Source organism: Engraulis encrasicolus, chromosome 18 (genome assembly GCF_034702125.1).
Source record: "Engraulis encrasicolus isolate BLACKSEA-1 chromosome 18, IST_EnEncr_1.0, whole genome shotgun sequence".
NCBI lineage: Eukaryota > Metazoa > Chordata > Actinopteri > Clupeiformes > Engraulidae > Engraulis > Engraulis encrasicolus.
Window position 1 is genome coordinate 17,741,431 of NC_085874.1, and position 23,737 is coordinate 17,765,167.

At 45.1% G+C, this 23,737-nt stretch overlaps 1 protein-coding gene across 5 annotated transcripts in view; it reads left to right on the forward strand.

Annotated features, from left to right (window-relative positions):
* Positions 1-23,737, forward strand: part of LOC134469109 (serine/threonine-protein kinase D3-like) — a 77,694-nt gene that overhangs the window by 19,919 nt on the left and 34,038 nt on the right. For all 5 annotated transcript variants that reach the window (XM_063223150.1, XM_063223154.1, XM_063223151.1 and 2 more), the window contains exon 3: positions 18,228-18,366. In XM_063223150.1, coding sequence (XP_063079220.1) covers positions 18,228-18,366 — 139 coding nt within the window. The remainder of the gene's footprint in view (positions 1-18,227; positions 18,367-23,737) is intronic.

Consider the following 23,737-nt stretch of genomic DNA (forward strand, 5'->3'; position numbering starts at 1 on the left):
TTTTCATAGAACAAAAGTGTGTGTGAGTATGTGTGTCTGTGTGTCTGTGTGTGTTTAATTGTGCTGTTGTGTTTGACATAGTGGGTTGGTGTGTGTGTCGGTATCATTTAAAAGACTTTGTTTAGTGTGTGGGTGAACGTTTGGGTGTTCACCATTTAAAAAAGATGTTGGCTGTGTGTTTCTTTGTGGATGTGTGCAGGTCTGAAACTGATCATTGTGTACTTCACAAGTTGCGGGTTGGTTCATCTTTATGTGAGCAGGGGTCTGCCTGAAAGAAGTGGTTTGGGGCCAGTACATTTGCATGAGGGAAAGGGGCTTGCACGGCTCTATAAAATGTATATTAATGTGTGAGTAGGTCTTTAAAAGGGAAAATGTGTGTGTGCGTGTGTGTGTGTGTGTGAATTGTAAAACAGAATGTTGCAGTGTCGGTTGCAGAGATGGTTAGTGTGATTGTAACTGTGTGTGTGTGTGTGTGTGTGTGTGTGTGTGTGTGTGTGTGTGTGCGCATGCTTGTGTGAGAGTGCGTGTGAGTCTAAGTAAGTGAGTGAATCTTAAAAGAGAATACTGGTGTGCCTGTCTGTGTGTGTGTGGTTTTGCATGTGTACGAGCCTCTGCGTGTGTGTGTGTGTGTGTGTGTGCGCGTGCGCGCGCGTGTGTGCATGGTTTTGTGTGTGGGTGTGGGTGTGGGTGCGTGTGCGTGTGTGTGCGCGTATGCGTGTGCGTGTGTGTGCATGTGCGTGTGTCTTCAAGAAAGGATATAAAGCATGTGGGCCTCCCGCCTGACTTACACACACCAACCCACAGTCACCACTGGGCCAACAGCACAGCACAGGCTCTAATTAAAGCCCCTGCTCTCTCTCTCTCTCTCTCTCTCTCTCTCTCTCTCTCTCTCTCTCTCTCTCTCTCTCTCTCTCTCTCTCCCCCTCTCTCTCTCTCTCTCTCTCTCTCTCTCTTTCTCTCTCTCTCTCTCTCTCTCTTTCTCTCTTAATTCATCTGTTTTATTTGCCCCTTTCATGCCATGTGTGAGGTGTCAGTCACCCCCTTTTGGAGTCAATTAAAAACCAATAAAGGCACAATAGAAGCGTTAAATCGTGCTTCCTTACGGTTCCCCCTCGTCCTCTTTGAGCGATTCACAATCAATTTGCTGTGGAATGTTGATTCTTTTTGAAGACGAGCGCTCTACGCTCTCTCGACTTTACACGGGGGTTTTGATGGAAGTGACATTTCATTAAACACTCTCTGCTTTCATCCAAAGCGTTGGAAAGAAAACAGAGGCCCGTGCGTTTACACTCGTGCATCAGCGCTTTGAAATGTGGCTGTTTACCACTCTTGTGATGTCATTTTGTTTCTCTGAAGTGGCAGGATAATCCTTGCTGCCTGGTGAAACCAGCCCCTCTTTTTTGTTTTTGTTTTTTTAAAAAGATATTTTTATGGGCTTTTTGGGCCTTTATTTCGGATAGGACAGTGAAGGTGCGACAGGAAGTGAGTGTGGAGAGAGATGGGGTAGGGTTGGGAAATGACCCCGGCCGGACTCGAACCGGGGTCCCCATGGGCATGCAAGCCCAAGTGTGGGGGGCTTAGCGCGCTGCGCCACAGCGCCCCCCAACCAGCCCCTCTTTAGTTCAGTTCATTCAGCACAGTGCACACACAGGGTCTGACATGGCTGCCATCTGCATGGTATTCTCAGGCGGAATCTTGCCTGACCAATGGGCAAGCTGGTGGAGCTTTTGTGAGTAAGCAACATGGCATCATAATAGAACGTTAAGCTAACGCGCCGACACGTCTGTCATGCTCGTGCATCACGACTTTGCATGTTAAAATATACTACGCCCTGTGACGGGTTAGGTTTAGGCACCATTTTGATCAGGTCACAATTCCGCCGCAATTTCACAATTTCCCTTGCTTGTTTTTGCTGTTTTTGGAAAAAGTCAAGCCCCAGAAACGTTGCTTTACTAACAGGTTAGGGTTAGGCATGGCTTTGGTCCGGGCACAGTAGAGCATTTTTGCATTTAGCAACAGAATTTGACAAAAGTGCTTTGCTGCGGTGTTCAGGAGCTCAACTTTACTTGCTAAGGCGTCGCACCTCAACATGGAATGGACTGGCATAAAATAAATGCGTTTGCGTGATGCCAGTATGCGTGACATTTGAATTTTAGTGCATAAGCAGGCTTATAACTGGCCTAATTGCGTACGTCAGGAACAGACGTGTGTTTACTCTTTATCTTCCAAGGATTCAAGGATGTTTATGTGTTGTGTAACTGTATTGTTTATGATGTTTATTTTCCTGCTTGTTTCATGTGATGTCATTGTGTATCATAGAAGTGGTGAAATGATCCCCTTGGGTATTGGGTATTGGGATCTGGGGCTGCCATGCCTCCGCTCTGCTTTTGAGGAGCTCTCTGATCTAGACTCTCTTTGAGGTGATACTGTACATTCCTGGGGTGCGTTTCTCAAAAGCGTAGTTGTTAGCCAGTTAGCAACTTGGGTAATTGTCAATGGGAAATTGTACCGCGAACAAGAAAGTAGCTAACGTAGTTAGCAGCTAAGGTTTCGAAAAATGCACCCCTGCTCTCTCTCCACCCCTCAGTTGTTCCCATGTGCCTTAGTCCTACATACGGCAATCAACCATCTTTCTTTACCCATCTCCTGCTCTCCTCTTCCCCCTCTATTTCTTTCGTTCTTTCTTTCTTTCTCTTTCACTAAATTATTCCCTCGCTATCTCTCCCACTTGTTTGTGTTCTTGCCTGGTTTCGCTTGTGGACAAAGTGGCAAAGTAGACCTGCGAAGTAGACGAAGATACAGGTTGAAACGTTTTGCCAACATTTCATTTATTAAATCACAACAAGGGAGCTTTTGTGGTGTGTGGATATTTCCTTTTTTTTCGTAGTGGCAAGTGACAAAGTGACATCAAATTAAGGTGGGTATGGTTATGGTATGGTAGAGAGTTTGGTATAGACAAATTAATTAGTAATTGGTCATTAATTTACTGCTTTAAATATGCTTAGATAATCCTTTTTAATCCATACATTTTATTCCAACAGTTGTGGCATTAGCTGTGGTTGCACCACCCTGACGCGTGCTACCACTAAAGCGCCATTAACCCTTAAAGGGACACTGTGTGAGATTTTTAGTTGTTTATTTCCTGAATTAATGCTGCTCATTCACTAATGTTACCCTTTTCATGAATACTTACCACCACCATCAAATTCTAAGTATTCATTACGACTGGAAAAATTGCACTTTTCATACATGAAAAGAGGGATCTTCTCCATGGTCCGCCATTTTGAATTTCCAAAAATAGCCATTTTTAGCTGCAAAAATGACTCTACTTGGACCATACTAGAAAATATTTGTTTATTACTGAGAAAACTTTCATGTAAAGATCAAATTTGGCAATTGGCAGCACAGTTTCAATGAGCAGCATAGTTGCAGTACCCTTTTTGACCATTTCCTGCACAGTGTCCCTTTAAGCATAATTCATTGAACTGTGGTTAAAACAGTATATGTCAGTATCAGAAAATATGTTTTGTGATTGTGACCAGGCACTAGCATTCCACGTTTCTAGTCGTACATAAAGTCTATAGAGTCTGCAGTTCGCGCTGCTGTGTTGCATCCTGGGTCGGAAACCGGTTTTCTTTTTGAGGACACAAACTGAATTTACTGTATGTTGACCCTGTTTTACTTCGGAAAGTACAAGCCCACAGCTCTTTATAGTGTCATGCTCTAATTCACCTATTCAAATACCAATGTGAAGTCCTGACCACAATGCACGGAGTAGCCTATATTACTTTTCTCAAAGACTGATTTATTTATCCCAGGACACTTCAACCTTCATGAACCGCACACAAACCTTTCACACAAAGCTTTCTTGCGTCCAACGGTTACCTCCTAAGCTACCTTACTCTGTGTGTGTGCGTGCATGTGTGTTTCTGTGTGTGTCCACATGTGTTTTTGAGTGTTTGTGAACCCTGCATGAGCTCCAGTCAACCCAGATGAAACTTATGTCACGGACAGCATACAAACTGATGTTACTAGTGTGCAGGATCACAATCACCATTCAAAGCACCATGTACATGTAGTAGATTGTCCAATCAGAAAACATGTTCGCAATGCACATCATTTAAAGAAAATGATATGTGCAATGCTTAGGGCAGTCATGGGTAAGCGGTTAGGGCGTCAGACTTGTAGCCCAAAGGTTGCCAGTTCGACTCCCGACCTGCCGGGTTGGTGGGCGGAGTAGTGCTCTCCCCCATCCTCCTCCATGACTGAGGTACCCTGAGTCACAATGTCCAATCAAAGCAACATATAGTAGATTGTCCAATCAGAAAACATGTTCACAATGCACATCTTTTACATAAAATGATGTGCACAATGCTTATTCTACATGCATGTATACATACAGCATGTGATTGTGCACTGGCATCTGTCTGCCTTGCCAAAGGGTTGGTGAACCACAGTGATTGGTTGTGGGACCTGTGGAAGGATTATCTCTCCTGGTCTTCCGGATGATGAGACACGGAGGTGCACACACACACACACACACGCACGCGCGCGCACGTGTGTACAAACACTCACACACTGGCCTACCACTCCATCATCAAGAGGTTCAGAGATTGATCTGATTTCCGTCACTGGTGGCTTTTAGGTGATTGCGTTATAGCACACTGCTGCCATTATCACCGCAGCACAGCAATTTTATTATCTGTAAGTAATTGTCATTTAGCTAAAAGGAAGAGCCATCATCATCATCATCACACCACCTCTTGTCACCATCTCAGTCTCACCAGTCAACACAGCAACACTGACCCTTGTCATGTAATGTGGCGGTATCAAAGACGGTAGATACAGTAAATGGGTTGACCGACATCATGCCGCATAAAATGGGGATTTGAGATGGTGATGAAATTCAAGTCAATCATGATGATTATCCTTGACTTCCTACCATGTCCTTGCATTACATTTAGTAGGTATTTTTATCCAAAGCAATGCAGAAAAGAAGACATGAGCCCGACCGGCACAGATTTAAAGAAACTTGGAGTGCGCCTTTTGAGTGACAGGGTAGAAATCCAGAACTAGAAAAGACTTTTAAAACGATATCAAAACCATTCATATGTGACCTAAATTGACTGTATTAATAGATTAATAGTATTCACTGATGAATGCATGATGTACTGACCATCTAATTCAGATATTCTTCCCCCTTAATATTGGTGCGAAATTCACACAATTACATTACATTACATTATATTGCATTTTATTACACTTAGCCGACACTTTTATTCATAGTGACTTACAGCTATTTTACAGGGTTATTGGTTACAATCCCTGGAGCAATGGGGTTAGGTGCTTTGCTCAAGGGCACTTCAGCCATGGATGGAGGTGTAGGGAGAGGTAAGGGTGGGATTCAAACCAGCTACCCTCTGATCTTAAGTCCACCTCCTTAACCATTAGGCCGTGGCTGCCCCAAATGCAGTTCTGTTTTTTTTACCAAGTTTCATAAAAATTCATGCCGGTCGGACCTCAAAGTATCTGATTTCACATAGAATGACCCATACAATGTGGTGTGGGGATCAACAGAGCACACAGGCAAAACAAGGTTAGCGCAGCAGGGGTTTAGAGTAGGATTAGTGTGTGTGCGTGTGTGCGTGTGTGCGTGTGTGCGTGTGTGTGTGTGAGAGACGGGTCACCTAAGCTGAAAAATTAACCTGAGAGGAAGGATGTTGTCTGAAGGCAGTGGGGTATGAGGAGAGTTTTTCTTACTCGTTGTTGTCATTGTGTTGGTAAGTGCTTGGTCATGGGAACCTTGTTCTTCTGAACTTGATGACTCCTCTCTCACTCTCTCTCTCTCACTTACTCACTCACTCACTCACTCACTCACTCACTCACTCACTCACTCACTCACTCACACACTCACTCTCTCTCTCTCTCTCTCTCTCTCTCTCTCTCTCTCTCTCTCTCTCTCTCTCTCTCTCTCTCTCTCTCTCTCTCTCTCTCTCTCTCTCTCTCTCTCTCTCTCTCTCTCTCTCTCTTTCTCGTCGCGTCGATGTCGTTCCATAACCACAAATACAAACACACAGACACATATACTACGTACATGTACACTCATAGACATATGCACATATACACACTACTTGCTTTTATCATATACTACTTACTTATCATATACAAATCATTATGGGATCACCAGTTTTCTTGTGGATGTGTCTGTGTCTGAGGATGTGTGTGTGAGCATGTTCTATTAAGACCAAAGTCCAATATATAATGGCCGATTGAGTCAAAGCACGTAGTATATCACACCATAGCCAAGATGTCAGATATTGCATGTTTGACCGAGACTTAAATGGAGAAGGGGGTTAAATATGTAGGCTATGACTATAGGTCGAAGTGTGTGTGTGTGTGTGTGTGTGTGTGTGTGTGTGTGTGTGTGTGTGTGTGTGTGTGTGTGTGAGTGTGCATGCGTGTGTTTTGTTAGACCATGTGGGAGAGAGGAAGAGTGAAATAGAGGGGGGAGGGTAGAGGAAGCTTACTGATGACATATGACGAATTAACTTGTGCCGACACAGCCTGTTTCAGATTAGGCCTAAATACTCACAGTCCGTGTATTCACACAAACACATACTTCGCTGACACTCCACATTAGTTGAGTAGTTTTCCCTGGATGGGAATTAAAACTTCAAGACCACACAGACATGGATTCGCAGAGCGAAAGCCTTTATGACCTCAATAGCCAGCTAGTGCCTGATTTATTGAGATTTCATAACTGGTTTGAAAATTGTCAATAAAGTCATGTTTTGTGCACTCATCAACACTATTTTAAACATCTTCCACACCATTAATTACTTTTGTGGTACCATAAATCAAACCTTGCAATGGTATTGTGTGTAGATAATGTGACTTGCATTGCATTTTAACCATTCTTGCCTGTCATTGTTAGTTTGTTACTCTGCCTTTTCATGTGTGTAGCACCTTCGAGACAAGTCCAATTTCAAAGACAGAGGTTGGACCCATAGAGCTGACTTGTAAATCCTCATTCATTTCTTTAAAAAAAAATTGTTTTGGTCTTTTTCGACTTTATTTGATAGGACAGTGTGAGAGGTGGACAGGAAGCGAATTGGGAGAGAGACGGGGAGGGGTCGGCAAAGGACCCGGGTTGGGAATCGAACCCGGGTCAGCCGCATGGCAGCCGAGTGCCCTACTGGTTGGCCACGGCAGGGCCAATCCTCATGCATTTCAATGTTTTAATGTATCCTTTTAAAGCTGCCACATGCAGTGTGTGATGGAGAGACCATCACTAGGGTTGTGGGTGTGTTCTGACTGTGTCACGCCAACGAGGCTGGCTCTTAAGTGTTTGGTACCCCAGAAGGTCTGGGTTCGAGTCCCGGTCAGGGCGACTCTACTCCCCTTCCCTACACAGTACATTCATGCAATCAGAGCTTCTTTGTGTTCATCTTTACTACAAAACCGCTCCATCTTGTTGACATTCCCTGGTTGGTGTGCGTGGAGTGTCAGAGTTTGGAGTGTGTAAGAGTGTTCTCTCCATGCCAGAGGTGTGCAGAGGCGCATCTTGTCACCAGGTAAGGCAGGCAGCTGCTTGGGGTAGATGGTGAATAACAGCTACGACTTCAGTCTACTACAATAGTGGTGATTTGTTGCGAATGTTCATTCTTTTGAATCTCCACTTTGGGCCCCAACTCGCCTCTAGAATCGCCTCTGGGGGTGTGGACGTGCAAAGCTAGTCGTCCCTTCCCCTCCTCTAGTTAATGTGTCAGGGTATAGAACACATTGGGGCTGGCGAAGGAGACGAGCACTTCTGCAGTTAAACTTTGTAACTTTTGTTCTTTGTTCTGAAATGTATTTTTGCTGCATGGGACTGGTCTCACATCTCTGCACATAAGGACAAATGAGGATATGATGAAGATATGAAGATATATGGGGACAAATGAAGACACACACACACACACACACACACACACACACACACACACACACACACACACACACACACACACACACACACACACACACACACACACACACACACACACACACACACACACACAGTCTCTCTCTCTCCTCTGTTTGTCTCTCTCTCAGACACACACACACCACACACATACGTACACACACCGTCTCTCTCTCTCTCTCTCTCTCTCTCTCTCTCTCTCTCTCTCTCTCTCTCTCTCTCTCTCTCTCTCACTCTCACTCACACTCACACTCACACTCACACTCACACTCTCACACACACACACACACACACACACACACACACATACACACACACACACACACACACACACACACACACACACACACACACACACACACACAGACAGACAGACACAGAGACGCATTCTTCTGTCTCCCTGTTGTGTAATGGTCATTGGGCTGGAATGTGAGGAATGCCCTGTAGCCCTCTGCTCTGCTCTGCTCTGCTCTGCTCTGCTCTGCTCTGCTCTGCTCTGCTCTGCTCTGCTCTGCTCTGCTCTGCTCTGCTCTGCTCTGCTCTGCTCTGCTCTGCTCCGCACTACTCCGCTCCGCTCTACTCTGCTCTGCTCTGCTCTGCTCTGCTCTGCTCCGCACTACAGCTCTGCTCTGCTCTGCTCTGTCTTCCTCCAGAGGTCATGCATACATGAGGCCTGAATAAGCCCTCAGCCTCCCCGAAAACAAGCCCTCATTCTCCCTTGAATAAGCCCTCAGCCTCCCCTAAAACAAGCTCCAGCTCCAGCTCCACACACCTAAGTCCCCACATCCAGGGGGTTAAAGGTGGGGTTGCAGGTTAACCATTTTAAGAAAATGTACTATTATGACATCACGTTGGGGGTTCCGCAGGCTCATAGGAGTCTATGTAGAACCTTAGAATCCTGGGGGAGTTCCTCCAACGTGATGTCATACCTGCAACCCCACCTGAAAAGCACTCTGCCACATGTTCCCTGCTATCTGCAATCTATCCCCTTGAGTAAGGTGCTGCATTTTAACCCCACATTGCTCCAGGAGACCTGTTTGATGAACCCACTGTGTCCAGAGGAGTCCATTTAAGTTGCTTTGGACGGCGGTGTCCATTGCAGGTTGAGCACTAAAGTACTAAAAAGTTCATGGTTTTGTTCCCTTGTGAAATATGTGAGTTAACTGAGTAGGCCTACCTGATCTGATCTCTGCTTAGTGTTATTAAACTCCTTTGAGTCAAAGTTGGTTAGATCAAATAATATTTTAGAGGCACCCTATAGAATAAATGCCATTTTTTTCTGTGCTCCCAATGTCACACCCATAGTCTAGCTCAGTGCTCCAATGATGTACAATAGAGACGTCAGTGAAGTCAGCGCAACACGTTACGGACATGGATTGGTTCAAAGTTGTGGGAAATCGCAGTGTTTGGTTAAAGTTGCACTGTCGCGCAGAGTACGCGGGAATTCATCGAAGTTGCGAAAAAGTTGCAAATCACAACATCGCGAATTCCTGGAGGGACTGAAATATGTGGCACTTTGTTTCTATGGCTCTGTCAATGATGTTCACTCTTGTACCCACATCGTGCACTCCATAGAGTGTGGGCTGCATTGGTGTCTTATCTCGAGGTAGTGCACTGTACAGGGTAGGATTGAACGTTTTGAATTGGGATACGGGTACAAGACTTTGGTCTGTATACAGCTGTGTCTAAATGTTCGATGTGATGAAGTGATTCCAGCTTTTACTTTCTATGTTAGTACAACAAAAGCTTTTATACGATCTTACTGGGGATTTGGTGTTCCTGTGTTCTGTTTGAAACCTGGCAAATCAAAGATTGTAAAACAGATGGAATGCTTTTGGTTGTGCCGTTCGCCCAAATCTTTCTTGGCCTAATCCAGCGGTTCCCAAACTTTTCCCATCATTCCCCCCTTCGGAGGGTCTGGATGCTTCCGAGCCCCCCCTTATTTTACGATCAGCAGAATCAAAGCAAAGGTGACTGGTGAGATAAAACAAAGAGGGAGGTGTGTTCATTTCCTATGCTACTCAAATTCATGACAATTTATAATATAATGTTGGTGGTGAGGTGTTAAAATGTATTGCTTATTAAAGAGACAGGAAATAATTTCCTTGGGGGAAAAAAACAAAATCAGATCTCACATGCCCCCCCTGCAATGCCTCCGCGCCCCCCCAGGGGGGCTTGCGCCCCACTTTGAGAAAGACTGGCCTAATCAATTGCTGCACTCCGGCATTGACACACGGGAATGCACGGCTCTGTCTTACTTTCAGGGCCGCTGACAGCTTTGGCTGGGTCCAGGACAAAGGCATCTGAAAGGGCCTTTTATTTCAGAAAAAAGACCAGTTAATATGCGCTTAATTACCTTGTACACATAGATTTTGATGTCTGAATGGAGAAACACAGAATGTTTTCTACAGTGCGGATACACGTGTTGCATGAATATGGCTAAACGCTTAAAGAAAAAATACATTGGAGCATTTACGTCGGAAAAGATCACGCAGAAACGCACTGAGTTTGCACCCAGACAAGCACATCAAACATCTTTTTGACTTTGCGGTTAGCGAGAACTGTAAACAAGCGCATGGTCAAATCATTTTTATGCTCTCCTAAGCTCCATTGGGAATGTGAAAAATTCACTGCGCTGGCAAGAGAAAGACATTTCACATTTTTATTCACTCACACATGCTATAAAGTGAGTTATGTGCACTTGGCCCGCGGCTTCAGGCTGATGTCATCGTCTTAGCCATGGGAGAAGACTGAAAGAGGCGGTGGGTGATCACGGTCATATGGCCGTTTCATTGTTTGGGGTGATTGGACCCTATTCTTTCCCTCAGCTTGCCTGGCTTGGAGAAATGGTCATCTGGTTAGTGGATGGAAAGGGACGGTAATGGGGCTGTGCACAACACGGAGTGACTTTTGACCTCTGGACATTAGAAGCAAAACAAGAAGTGTGTGTGCACCTGCGGACAGATGCAGGTGTATGTGTGTGTCTTATGTAAGGTTGTAGTGTGTTTTGGGGGGAAGGGAATTTTGTTGAATATGAATGAGTGAATATTGTAGGCTATATTGTGGGTATTGTAAGTGAATGAGTGTGTGTGTGTGCGGGTGTGTGCGTGCACATGCAGCTGTTTGTGTGTGTGTCATGTCGATCCGTCCATGTATGATTATTGGCGGGTAATATTCTTGAAGTCGGACAGTGTGTACTATGGTTGAGGGTCTGTATAGTGCTCCTGACAAGGTTTTGCACCGCAGTACTCCGCCTAAATTTAGAAACTCCAAAGAATTACTATTGCAGATAGATTGGATGTCACTCACTGCTGTTGTGTCCTTGAGTCACTAAAAGGAATCGAAATACACTTTCTTCCTTGCGAGCTGCCTCTGCTGTTGTAGTTAGCGTTGCCAGATTGGGCTGTTTCCCGCCCAATTGGGCTGCTTAGGATGGCCGTATGTGGTTAAATATGGCATTTAGCAGAAAAAAACGCCCAATTTTTGACATGGAAATCAATAGAATTGGGCGGGATTTTGTGCTTCTCTGCAGGTTTTGAGCATTTTTTGGGCTGGAAATCATCAGCCTCATCTGGCAACCCGAGTTGTAGTGAGGAATGTTCAGCAGCCTGTTCAGAAGACGCTATTCATGACCCAGTGCATTTTGAATGTTTCTTCATTGGAGAGTAGCATAGTTTTAAAGAAGCCATATGTTTTTATGTCTTGTAGGTCACAGAAAAAAGCAGAAAAAAGGTAAGAAAAGAGGAGAATAAAAGGCAGAAGGCAGTTTGCTTTGTAGTTTGCTTGGTTTCATTCAGTTGCACTCGCTGTCTGCCTACGTGCACTCGTTTGAAAAAATGAGTGACTAGTTTTTTAGTGAAGCATTACAGAGTTTGTTAATATTAGTTATTTGTTACGTATACTATGCACACTTACACTTCATTATACATGAAACTGCTTAAAAACAGCAAGAGTCTTGAATATTTAAACCACAGAAGGGGTTTGCATAAGTTGTGCTTACAAATGATAGCAGTAGATGAAAAGGGATGTTTGCATTAAAACAGTGTTACAGTAGCCTATGGTTATGATATGAAGAGTTCGTACAGTTGTTGTCATGACGATGGCCTTTGACCTTAAGTGCTAGTAAACCCACTGGGCTTTATCTCTGCACTATCTAATGGTGGCTCGGTTTGGACGTCATCATGCCACCCCTCTATGCTGTGCGACACCACACTAAAGAGAGCGGTGACAAACCTGTGTCATGATGCCATGGCAACGCAACAAAACAGGTTGTTCGGTGGCCTGTCCTCTACTTCCTGTGTCTTTTTATTTATCTGTCACTACATGCTTGTGACCTTGTGATGTGTGTTTGTGTGTGTGTGTGAGAGAGAGTGTGTGTGTGTGTGTTAAATCGTCTGTCTGTGTGTGTGTGTGTGTATGTGTATGTGTATGTGTGTGTGTGTGTGTGTGTGTGTGTGTGTGTACTGCCGATGGTGCTAGAAGGGGTGACCAGGCAGGCAGGCAGGCGATTGTGCGTGGACATGAATTGAGCTTCAATGACTCTTGCTGAGCTGAGCTGTGGAGGCCGGCAGTGTGGTACCACTCTCTTTACAAGGCCTTCACGGCTGCTCCACCATGTTTGGCAGCACAGGCCCTTTTTGTGTTTTGTCGCCAGTCAGGTAACGTAGGTTTACGTAGAACACAGACATTAGCCAGCACCTGAATTTCAGAGACAGAATCCTGACGAGAGTTTATCCAGCTTTTTAATCAGACTGTGAACCCAGCCATAGAGCATCCATTAGCTCCCTGGATAACATGACCTGACAGTAGGGACACATAGGAGGCGAAGCGAGCGAAGCGAAGAGAGGCGAAATCCAACCGTCATCAGGTCGTCGCGGCGAATCAAATGGAATGGAACAGTTATGTTGTTGATTTGATTGGGCCGCGGCAGGCGAATTCGCTCCTCATTTGCATAACATTAAACTTTCTTTAATAATTTCGCTCCTGTTCGCTTGCTTTCGCTTGCCATCGCTTGCCTTCGTCTCTCTCATAGGAATGAATGGCAAAGTTCGCAAATTCGCATGTATGTGCCTACCATATGTGAATTTGAATATTCACAGATGTGCAGTAGATTTATGATAACGGGTCACATTGTCCAAGAGTCACATCTCATACCCTCACATTTCAAAAGATCTCCTGCTTTACAGCGCGCAAGGGTGAATGCATTCATGTTTCTGTGCATACATGGCCTTTCCTCCCTCCCTCCCTCTCTCTCTCTCTCTCTCTCTCTCTCTCTCTCTCTCTCTCTCTCTTTCTTTTTTCCTTTCTCTCTCTCTCTCTTTCTTTCTCTCGATATAAATCCATCTCTCTTTCTCTTCTCTCTCTCTCTCTCTCTTTCTTCTTCTTTTTCTTTCTCTTCTTTCTTTCTTTCTTTCTTTCTTTCTTTCTTTCTTTCTTTCTTTCTTTCTTTCTTCCTTTCTCTCTCTCTCTCCCTCCCTCTCTCTCCCCCCCTCTCTCTCTCTCTGTCTCTCGCTCAAACTCTCACTTGTGCACACACACACACACACACACACACACACACACACACACACACACACACACACACACACACACACACACTGTGCTGGGTTTCCTTGCTCAGGTGTGGAACACAGATGTTCATTTGCAAACAACTGCAAGTGCTGTGAAACGGTGGTGAGTCAAAAGGGGTGAAACAAGGAAGGAGATGAATAAAAAGAAAGAAGGAAAAAAGAGAGAGAGAGGCAGAGAAAGAGAGAAATGCAAAATGCTCTGGAAACAGCAAGCTTAGAAAGGGAACAATGAATCCAGGCTTCAGTACCATTTGTTTTGTATCTGACTGAAGGAAACTCAATATGTTCTTGTTGCTCTGGCCTAGGTAGGCCTTTAGCATTCACAACAACAGGAGACGAGTCATTCAGACTGCAGAGTCAGTCAGTCAGTCAGTCCCCACCACATTGGCAGCTGAGCTGTCTGTGGAGATTACTGGTGGATTATTACTATGGATTGGTATATGCAAGTACGAGCGGCCCATCGGATATGCCATTTGGCTGGATTCAGTGGGGATATAGTAGGACAGGCTTCACACTTGACTTGAGTAACCTCATACCCTGTCACTGTGTGTCTGTCTGTCTGATTTACCACAGAGTCTATAGGCCCCCAGAGAGAGAGAGAGAGCGAGTTTGAGAGCGAGGGTGAGAGAGAGAGCCACCTGTGTATGTTTGAACTATGGGTCGTTTTTAAACAAGAAAAAATAGTTCTACATTTACCTAAATTACATTACACAAGACATTTGCAATAGAGGAACAGTCAACTTCTGACTGGGAACATGGAGATAAGTCACTAAGCAAATACAGGAAATTGAGTTAAGATAACAAAAAAATGTCAGTTTGAGGGTTAGGGCCTCAAGTTATTAGGATAAGTGGGAGTTACTGGGGGAACAGGGAGGGTTAGTATTAAGGGCTCCATTTCATTTAGATTAGAACAAATGTTACACCATTCAAAAAGCCTGGTGACTTAATCCTACTGTCTGTCTGTATGCAGGATTATGATGATAGCCTATGACAGGACTTTCGTCATTGATCATTGTTGAGTTTTATCACTGTTTTGTAATTGCCCTCGTGTATTACACAAGACATTCAATTTAATTCTGAATAAAACTTATTGACGCTTTGAAAACATAATGTAAACAATTCGGAATTAAATGAAAGTTCAATGTAAACTGGACGGAACTATTTAATTTTGAATTTTTAATTTGGAATTAAAAACATAATGTAAACGTGGTCAATGAACAATGTTTTATCACAATTGGGACTGAACAATAAAACGGCATCGAATAAAATGGCCTCTCATAGACTGGAATGGGAGGAATTGTAAGCAAACATGTTTAGGTGCGCTTTGAACCTGCTTGCTTGCTTACTTATTCGTGCATGCTCTCTGAGAACAAACAATTCGGCATGTTTTATAGTTACAGATGCAGTATTTTGTACGAAATGGATTCAAGAGGAATGAGGTGACTTCATATTTTCCACAAGAGCTTTTCGACTGTGCTTTGAATTAATATGACCAGCTAGTGCCATAAAAGCAGACAGTGGCCATCGTCATCTTGTTTAATGGCAGCCGAAAAACATGTAGACCCAAACGCTCAAGTCTCCCAGACGGACATAATGCTACAAACGGGGACAGTACGAGACCACCACACACACACACACACACACACACACACACACACACACACACACACACACACACACACACACACACACACACACACACACACACACACACACACGCACGCACATTGGTGGTTAGGGCTCTGCTCTGTTGAATTTTGATTCAGTCAAAACAACACCGCTACAAATAGTGCCTCTGTCAAAACAACACTTGCCCTCAACAAAACAACGCAATACATTTCCTTCAAACATGGCCACACATGGTAGTACAGCACTATCACCAGTGTAACACACTCTCTGACTCTCTGGTTTGTTCTACCCTCAGTTGTTCAAACATGGGCTCAAGAGAAATAGACTCCGAGATAAAAAGACAACCTAAAGTGATTTATCTACAAATCGTTGCCTGACACGCAATGACACACACACACACTCACACACACACACACACACACACACACACACACACACACACACACACACACACACACACACACACACACACACACACACACACACACACACACACACAGACACACATATTCACACACATTCACACACGCGTACAGTATTCATTTAAATCAGTGTTCACTGGAAGCTCTTCCACATGCAAATGCCCCACAATGGCACAGGAAACAGGAGGAAGTCATATCCGTTTCCTGACCTCTCTCTCTCTCTCTCTCTCTCTCTCTCTCTCTCTCTCTCTCTCTCTTTCTCTCTCTCCTCTCTCTCTCTTCTCTCTCTCTCTCTCTCTCTCTCTCTCTCTCTCTCTCTCTCTCTCTCTCTCTCTCTCTCTCTCTCTCCGCACAGTACCTGAGGAAGTAACTTGCATGATCTGCCCACAGCACTTTACATCTACAGATCAGATGAGAGGCGGTGGCCCGTGGTGGCATATTGAACTAGTTATGTCTGTCTATCTTTTCCCTCATTTGCGTTTCCATTCAGTGTTGCTTTTGGACTATAGTGACACAATAGGGTCGGACAGTTAATTGTTGTAATAGAAAATAATCAAATCAACAGTCATGACAAGTATGACTGCTATTCATATTCCCTATAACATGACGAGGTATTGCCAATGAGCGCTGTTGATTTACCAGATATGGTTTCTAGTAAAGACACCCAATGACACTCATCCCCTTAGGTGCATTATTAAAATGAAAACGAAAGTATTATTACACACAGAGAGTACTAATATTGCTCTGACTCTGCCATCAATCTGACTTCTTGTTCTAGAGAAACAACCAACACCAAACACTGGCCACCTGCTACAGACTCTGCTGGTCAAAAATATCTTACTGTAAATCTAGTAGCGGACAGTACAAGCTTGCACATACAGGTCTAATTATGTTCAATGTGGTTTTGGTCATTTGATCAAAAATATGTTGAAGATACTCCATTTATCAGCCACACAGACCTGCTTTTTCTTCATCTGTTTTTTTTGTTTATTCATGTGACCTCCTTCACCTCCTTCTAGTCAAGCTGTTTGTCAGGGTGTATGGCGGATTATGCCTTACACGTCATGTCATGTCATGTCATGTCAAAGTGATGCCTACAGTGTTTGCGTATCTGTGGGAATATTTTTGTCTCACTGTAGCAGAGGAGAGTTGAGTTGTCCCTCTGGGACCCGTAACTGTACTACATCTGGGCACGAGCGGTAAATAAGCTCACTCTGTTTCCCAGTGTGTTTCATATGACCTGTCCTGCACAGAAATTGAGGTTTGAGTATGTTGTCGTGGTGGCCTGAAACATAAACTGGGCTAGAAAACGAGCATGTGTTGAATATGTGTCAAAGGTGTCAACAGAACAGGATGTGTGCAAGTAAGCAAGCATGTTTTGGTATGTTTGCGTGACAGCGATATAAACATACCAAAGCATTACAGTGTTCTGCACTCCATTCTGCCTGTAGAACGCTTCCTAAAAATGTAACACTACATTACAGACTTCTATTACAAGGACATCACTATTCTGTCAATCACAATCTCGTCTTTGAGCGTCAAAACAGTATCAGAGTAGCAGCACATCAGCAGCCAAACGGTGTGTGTTGTGTTGATGTCTGTGTGGTAGGCCTAGTGGCGGCGGTGGCGGTGGGGGGTTGGAGGGGGGTTTGAAGGGCACGTGGCGGCCCGCTGGCCTGGAGCAGCGTCGGTGTCGGTTACGGTGGCCCCGGGCATTATTCATGAGCGTGGCAGATAAGCCCTAGCACATCTAATGAGCGTCCGGCGAGGAGAGGAGAGGAGAGGAGAGGAGAGGAGAGGAGAGGAGAGGAGAGAGGAGGGGAGGGGAGGAGAGGAGAGGAGAGGAGAGCAGAGGAGAGGAGAGCAGGCCATGCAGCTGGCTTGCCTTCCACCTCGCTCCTCCAGTCCCTCCACAGTCTTGGATTTCCTGCCCTGCTCCGCTCTGCCCTGCTCTGGACTGGGGTGTGTTTCTCGAAGGCGAAGTTGTTAGCTAGTCAGCAACTTGGGCAGTTGCCAATGGGAAATTGCATTGCAAGCAACAAAGTAGCTAATGAAGTTAGCAACTATGGTTTCGAGAAATGCACCCCTGGACTGCTCTGGACTCTTCCACTCCGCTCTCCGCTCTGGCCGTCACCTGGGCCGGATGAGGACAGATAAGCTGGCTGCCCTGGCCTGGCAGGCGGTGTGGAGCAGGCGGAGTTCCGCAGACAGAGTTTTGTTGTTCAGAGTTCCATGCTTTGGTGTGCCCCGTACACAGCCGTTGTGATTTCCTTAATTAAGTCGGTTCACACGTGGCTAATGAGGAGGTGTTCATTAGATTCTAATGGCTTTGTTTTGTTTTGGCCAGAGGCGGAAATCCTGGCTTCAGCCTATAAAACAAGCCCTGTTCTGTATTGCTCCTGCATTGTGTACTTAACAGTTGTATTCATTTCACTGATGTGATGATTGGACCTGATTTGTATGCTCATAAGGATCAACTAGGTAGTTTATAAAGTTGCAGGATCAAGATGTAACCAGGGTTTCATAGGATTTTGTCGTCAGAGTTCCCTAAAACACAAATTGAAGTCCCCATCTTTCGACAAATTACATTTTCTAAATGTTGCTCTCTTTGCTTTTTCTCTTTCTTTGTTTTTCTGTAACCAGTTTCCAGAGTGCGGGTTCTTCGGCATGTACGACAAGATCCTGCTCTTCCGCCATGACCTCAATTCTGACAACATCCTGCAGAGGCTCACGTCGGCAGAAGATATCCACGAGGGGGACCTAATCGAAGTCGTTCTCTCCGGTGAGTACTGCTACTACTGCTACATGCTTGCAGGTCACTTTATCAGCCCGCCCCTTTGTTCAGATGACAACAGAGGTATTCATTCCAGGCTTCAGACGGTAAAAACCTTGTGAGGTGAACATTTGATCCGGTCATTTTGTAAGCTGGCGGATGCTAGCAAGCACACAAATTAGCAGATGGCTGACTCAGCTAATTATTGAGCGCACCTGTGTTGAGAGCACAGAGACATGCCGTTTCCCAATGTCTAGTGTGCGTCCTTGGAAGTGTATCTGCGGAGTATCCAATGTCTAGGCGTGACTAATTAGGCTGACACTTCCAAAGCTCATACAGTTGACTTTGGGAAATAGTGATTAGGTTACCTGAAAGGGTTTTAGCTTCCTACATCAAGCAGTGCTGCAGGAATTGGCATGGAGGCTCTGAGTTTGCATGATGAAACAAATTCAAAACAGCGGATATGGCTTTGAGAAATTTGCATCTATTTTACACACAAATTTGTTTAATACTACATAGGATTCAATTCTGTGACCCTTTAATCTCAAGACCAACTCCTTACCAAATTGATCCACAGCTCCTCTTGAGCACCCAAACAATACGCCCAGTATAATGTCAATATCTGCTGCTCTTCCACAGACTTCAGCAGAAAAAATCAGGCACAAGTTGTCCTTGAAGCTGCTCTCTAGAGTGAAAGCGTACAGTATCTCTTTTGTTTTTGTCCCGCGCTATCTGTGTCCCTCCGCATCCTGAGGACAGCTTCTTGTGTCAGAGGGGACGTGTGACATTTGTGCAAGTGTAAGTGCGAAGTGCGACAGGTGGCAGTGGTGGACAAAGTAAAAGTACTTTTGTGGTGTAATTACAACAGTAGCACATGATATTACATAGCTGTTACACCATTAACTCCATGTAACCTACCTATTGAGATAGACTTTGTTTTTACTGAAAAGCAATCAAAACCAAACAAGGACCCACCACAAACTCAACCCAACCTGTGCAGAATCAGCTTATCGTAAGACGAGTACATTCGTCTACTTTTTACTCCGATAAGTTACCTGTGTTGGCAAGAAACTGTGTTTCTTTTTTTTACTTAAACTTTTATTTTGTCCACCACTGAAGGATGGTGGCTTAGTGGTTGCTTGTGGTCTGTAGCATTGCCTGCAGTTTTCACTTTTCATGCAGGCTTGAACGTTGCGTGTTGAGTCGCAGATGCAACATAACTGACCTCAAAGTAACACAGAGATCATTTGCACCATTACATCAGTTATACTGTACGTCAAGTTTAGAGCTATCTGTTCAGTTTGTCTGCCTTCTCGTTTTCTGCCTGTTTGGTGTCTTTTAGTTGTGTTATGTTTGCCTGATTACCATATCGGAACGATTGAGCAAAGCGGCATGGGATATTCCAGACTAGTGTCATGTGTGTGTTTTTTTTAACATGCATGCATGTTTTTGTGAAGAAAAGATAAGTAGTTTAAAAAAATGTATATTGTTTCCATGATTTCAAAGTTAATTTCATGCCATTGCGGTTTTTGACACAATTTCCTTAGTAAGCGTGGAATAGCACCTATGGTCTCTTGGTGCAATCTGAAAGCTTGCTCTTGCATTCTTCACAGCGATCCATGACATAGAAAATCTTTTCATTTTATGTTTGCAAAGAACAAAAAAACAGCTTTTGTACTCAACACATACATTTTATACACCTTTTATAAATCGATGCATGCATTCAACCATCCTACATGATGGAATCCCAACATCCTACAACTTGTAGTCTACACCGTGACGTAGTGTATGAGCGCCTGGCTGCTATCAACACTAGCTACGTACGTGCAAGGGGAAATGGATTCCTGCATCGCCGCTCTGCAGTCATCCCTGGGGGGGCTGCACCTACAGTAGGCATTAGTGCATTCCAATATGTGACCTTGCGTCCTTCACTTGTGCTTGTGGCCTCCCATTTTGCTGATGCCCCGCCTAAGTAAGTTTCCCCGCTTTCAGCCTAGCCACAACAATTTTTGGGGGACTATTCTTCATTCACCATACAGTTTGCAAATGAGAAAGCTTTTGCGAGATATTGAAATATAATGCTGTTGTTGTCAGTGATGTCATCATGACATACCTTACTTCCTGGTACGAGGCCACAAGCACAAGTGGAGGACGCAAGGTCACATATTGGAACGCAGCCCTACTGTATGCACAGCTCATTATCCTCTTCCTGTTTACACACCTCATGGGGACAGAAATAGAGAATGGGCCGGCATGGCCCAAGGTAACCGCGGGGTCACATCTGCAATAGGGGCTCGTCTTTGTGTGTGTGTGTGTGTGTGTGTGTGTGTGTGTGTGTGTGTGTGTGTGTGTGTGTGTGTGTGTGTGTGTGTGTGTGTGTGTGTGTGTGTGTGTGTGTGTGTGTGCGCATGTGTGTGTGTGTGTGCATGTGTGCGTGTGTGCATGTGTGTGTCGTGGGCTGTGCTACGGATGCCTCGCCTTTTTACATGAAATGGTGGTATGTACATACGTTGACGAGTTTCGTTTTGGTAGCCTAGGTCAGGGATTCCCAAACTTAACCCCATGGTAAGGGTTTTATATTCTAGCCAAGGCCCCCCATATACCAGAATATCCCAGCCAAGGCCCCGCTTTTACATGGGTTTTGCCACACAGTTTTTCTGTGTATCCCCTCTCATATCCATAGTCCCCCCTCGCGTCCCCCAGGGGCCCCTGGCCCCCGCTTTGAAAACCACTAGCCTAGGTGACTCAGAGTGCGTTTTAATATGCGACCTTGCCTCCTCCACTTGCGCTTGTCTCCTCGCCCCGCCTCCTGGCCCCTCCTCCGTGGAGAAAACGATAAAGTTTCCCAGCTGTCAGCCTAGCCACAACAACTTTTGAGGGACTGTTTTTCATTCACCATCCCAATTGCAAATGAGAAAAAGACTCTACAATTGAGCTTTTGCAAGATATTGAAATATAATGCTGTTGTCAGTGATGTCATCATGACGAGAAGCAAGTGGAGGAGGCAAGTGGAGGAGGCAAGGTCACATATTGCAACGCACTCTCAGACACCTGTTTGTGGTGTGGAAGTTGCTGCTCAACAGGCGCTCATGTCTGCACACAGGCACACATGCGAGGTTGCTCTTTTTGTCACACGCATGCACACACACACTAGGAAGCTTTATGTGCATGTAGAGTGCTGTGCGTACACTTGCACACGTAGACATGCACACATAAATTTACACACGTATGTGTGCACACACGCACTCCGGTTTACAAACTCAGCCACAAGCCCAAATAGACACAAATATGGTCGACGTACAGACTCAAACGTGCGCACGCACACACACACACACGCATACACACACACACACACACACACACACACACAGTCACAGCACACAAGCCTTCACACACACATGTATGCGCATTCGTATACTCATATGGTATTTCTCACAGCTTCAACCACACACAGGCTTCTGGGTCCTCACCACATCCTGTCTCACTGCTCTCGTGTGCTGCACCGCTCCCTCCTCTTAGAGCGCACACTTAACACACACACACACACACACACACACACACACACACACACACACACACACACACACACACACACACACACACACACACACACACACACACACACACACACACACACACACACACACACACACACACACACACACACACACACACACACACACACACACACAGTGAGGAGGACTTGGAGTAGGCACTCTGGGTTCTGTTGAGTTCCCTTAATGTGAGATCACCACCTTGGGGATTGATTGCTCTGGCCTGTGCATAACCCCACGAACACACCAGAAGAGACCAGAGCTACAAAGAGTCGCTGGGAATGTGTTCCTAGCAAGAGCTGCATGAGCGATAAAAGTGACAGATTATGATCGCTAAAAGCAGAAAGCAAGCATTCCAACATTCCATTATTCGCTGAAGTTTTAACTACAAACTGTCCCTCAAGTCACTCAAATTGCCTCTTGTCGCCCAAATGACTTCTGTCGCCAGTGACTCTATACAAAGTCATTTACTTCAGGAGAGGTCTCCTTTAGAAAGGTGTGTGTGTCGCTTTTGTGTGTTGCTTCCGAGGGGCGGGGTAGGGGGGCCTGCTATATGCCACGTGCCAGGGGGCTACGTAGGTTGGCATCTCTTTTTTTTCTTTAGGGGCTTTTATGCCTTTATTTGACAGGACAGTCAAAGATGGTGACAGGAAGCGAATGGGACAGAGAGACAGGTGAGGATCGGGAAATGACCCTGGCCGGACTCGAACCGGTGTCCCCGTGGGTGGGCATACAAGCACAAATGTGGTGGGCTTAGCGCTTGTCATCTCTTATTGCACTCGTTCTTTCTGTGACCGACCGATCGTCTTTCCTTGGGTCAGTGGCTTAGGCCGGCCGCACACTGGCTCCGACTGCACTGCGGCACACTTTTGCTTCCGACAGAATTCGGACCCCCAAACCCAATTTCACACGAACATTGCATTGATAGTCAATGGGCGGCGCCAACAAAATAGAACTTGTCTCTAATTGCTATCCGACATCGGCGAATGTCCGCGGACATCGGCGCCAGTGTGCGTGGTTCTATTGAAAACAATGGAATCGAATTTTAGCTGAGCAGTGCTCAGCACTTTGTCGGAGCCGGTGTGCGGAAGCCCTTACTCTCTGGTTCTTTTCCCCTTTGCTCTTTGACATTGCTCCTGTGATGTGGTGTCTGTTGGTGTTTGCCACGGCTCCTTTTTGATTCCCTGTCTCTGTTTTTTTAAAGGGACACTGTGTGAGATTTTTAGTTGCTTATTTCCTGAATTCATGCTGCCCATTCACTAATGTTACCTTTTTCATGAATACTTACCACCACCATCAAATTCTAAGTATTCATTATGACTGGAAAAATTGCACTTTTCATACATGAAAAGGGGGATCTTCTCCATGGTCCGCCATTTTGAATTTCCAAAAATAGCCATTTTTAGCTGCAAAAATGACTCTACTTGGACCATACTAGAAAATATGTGTTCATTACTTAGTAAACTTTCATGTAAATATCAAATTTGGCGATAGCCAACCCAGTTTCAATGAGCAGCATAGTCGCAGTACCTTTTTTGACCTGCACAGTGTCCCTTTTAAAGATTTTTTTTTGTCTTTTTCGACTTTATTTGGTAGGACAGTGTGAGAGGTGGACAAGAAGCGAATTGGGAGAGAGACGGGGAGGGGTTGGCAAAGGACCTGGGCCAGGAATTGAACCCGGGTCAGCCGCATGGCAGGCGAGTGCCCTACCGGTTGGCCATGGCGGGGCCATATCTCTGGTTCTCAGCTCTTGCTGTGTGACTGACAACGTTCCCCTTTGTCGTCTCCCTGGTTCTTTTGGTCCGTGGGTGTCTGGGTTTCTGGGT